Below are 1956 nucleotides of genomic sequence, written 5' to 3' on the forward strand. Positions count from 1 at the left end.
ATTTCAAATTTTAAAGTTATCTTTATAGACAATATGATTGCTTCAACTGCCCTAAGAAGTCATTGCACATTTAATGTGATATTCTCTAAGAACAGACAAAAAAAGGGTAACATTTAGGCTTCTATGGTCTTATGCGGTCAGAGATGGTTCGTAACTAGAATGTCTCTATTAATAGAATTCTATTCTATTGGAGGAAGTTTTCGACCATAAAAAATTCGGTCAAATCCCCGACTATGTATAATCCAGATATCCTCTTCTGAGCAAAGTTAAGGGGCAAACTAATAAAGATTTATAATAACTAATAATTAAGTATGTACTAGAAATATTGTATTGTGAAGATATACCACCATCATACATGTGTACTTCATCCGATACGGTAGGTTTCATAACCGTCATGAGGTAAATAAGATAATGTTGATATTCCAAGCAGTTCGTCGTATTTCACATAAAAACCATTCCCATATTAGAAAGGAGTCCTCCAAATATTTAGAAAAATTACACTCAGAAACTCTAAATATGGTACATGTCTCCAACCTGACTCTGAAAGAAGTGATGGTGTACGTCCAAGAGGGGATCAGAGGGAGCAAGATTAGAAGCCAGAAACCCAAAAAACAATTTGAAGCAAACCTAATAGGATAGAATTGAGATCCACGTAAGAATCGATCCATGAATAGATTCTTCTGACATTAGCTTCAGGATTTTGTGACTTGAGTGAGCATGTGAGGGCACCCGTCTCAGTGCGTGCATGCAGCCACACATTAATTGCTTCGTTAATTAGAGAAAATCCGAAGTGTTCGTCGACATATCCTGGCCTAGGTCACACGTACTAATGCATGTCAATCCTCCATTTGGATATCGCGATCCGTGGCCTCTCACATTAACTGCTACAGCTCTCAACGATGGGATGGATGAATGGATCCATCCATGGAGCACTACAAATGTGCACGCACAGCACAGCATAGCAATAGCTAGCGTACATTGGCGCATGATGGCGGCGGCAACGATGACCTCCACCGCCCTCGCCGCCCTACTCCTCTGCGCGGCGGCCTTCCTCGCTGCCCACGCCACCGACGGCCATCATCAGACGCCCGAAGGCGACGACCTGGTGGCGAAGGTGTGCGCGAACGTGACAAGCCGCGACCTCATGTGCAAGCCGCAGGTCACCAGGGAGTTCTGCGACTCGGCGCTCCGGTCGGACAAGCGGAGCGCGGCGGCGAAGCACCCGCGCGACCTGGCGCTCGTCGCCATCGACCTCTTCCAACGCGGCGCAGCGGACGCGGACGCCAAGGTCGACGGCGCGATCCGCTCCGGCTCCGGTCGCCGCAATTGGATGGCGTTCGCCCTCCGCTACTGCCGGGTTGACTACGCCGACGTGGCCGGCACAGTCCCCGTGTGCCGCGCCATAATTCAGGAGTACAAGGACGGAGACGAGTCAGACGACCAGCTGCCCTCGCGGCGCCAGTTGGATTGCGCGGACAGGATGTCTGGCATGGCCTTTGATTGCGCGGCCAGGATGCATGACGGTGACGGTGACGGTGAGTTGTCAAAGGAGGTTAACGAGGCCTTCGGTCGGAGCTGCCTGGTCTCAGCCATGGTAGAGAAGATGCTCGGCGTCGGGGGCGACGATGACCAGTAGGGCTAGCTAGCTTCTACTGTAATTTGATTAGGGTCCAGGGAGATATATCGATCGATCGCTAGCATGCACCAAGTAACTAATTATATAACCATGTATGAATAATGATCGCTAGTTTGTCAACCAGATATGATGCTGCTATATATCCTGTAGCTAGTACCATGCATGCATGTTCTTCTATGTATATATAGGGTGTGTTTGTGTTGGCGCACACAGAATACGAGCGCCTCTTCCTGACGAGGAGGCTCAAGCTTGGAGATGAGCAGAGTGTCCAGAGTAGAGGAAGAAAGAGGAAGTGTGTTGTGTGTCTCAGTCCTGAGAGA

At 48.9% G+C, this 1956-nt stretch overlaps 1 protein-coding gene across 1 annotated transcript; it reads left to right on the forward strand.

Moving 5' to 3' along the window:
• Positions 1–962: 962 nt before the first annotated feature.
• LOC133925830 (uncharacterized) lies at positions 963–1684 on the forward strand. Its single transcript, XM_062371580.1, has one exon. The coding sequence runs from the start codon at positions 986–988 to the stop codon at positions 1634–1636; it is 651 nt and encodes a 216-aa protein (XP_062227564.1). The 5' UTR covers positions 963–985; the 3' UTR covers positions 1637–1684.
• Positions 1685–1956: the final 272 nt, after the last annotated feature.

The sequence above is a fragment of the Phragmites australis genome, chromosome 8 (genome assembly GCF_958298935.1).
Source record: "Phragmites australis chromosome 8, lpPhrAust1.1, whole genome shotgun sequence".
NCBI classification, from domain to species: Eukaryota; Viridiplantae; Streptophyta; class Magnoliopsida; order Poales; family Poaceae; genus Phragmites; species Phragmites australis.

What these genes read in the sequence shown, in the direction of transcription:
- LOC133925830 (XM_062371580.1), top strand. Translation starts at nt 986, where the DNA reads ATGATGGCGGCGGCAACGATGACCTCCACCGCCCTCGCCGCCCTACTC.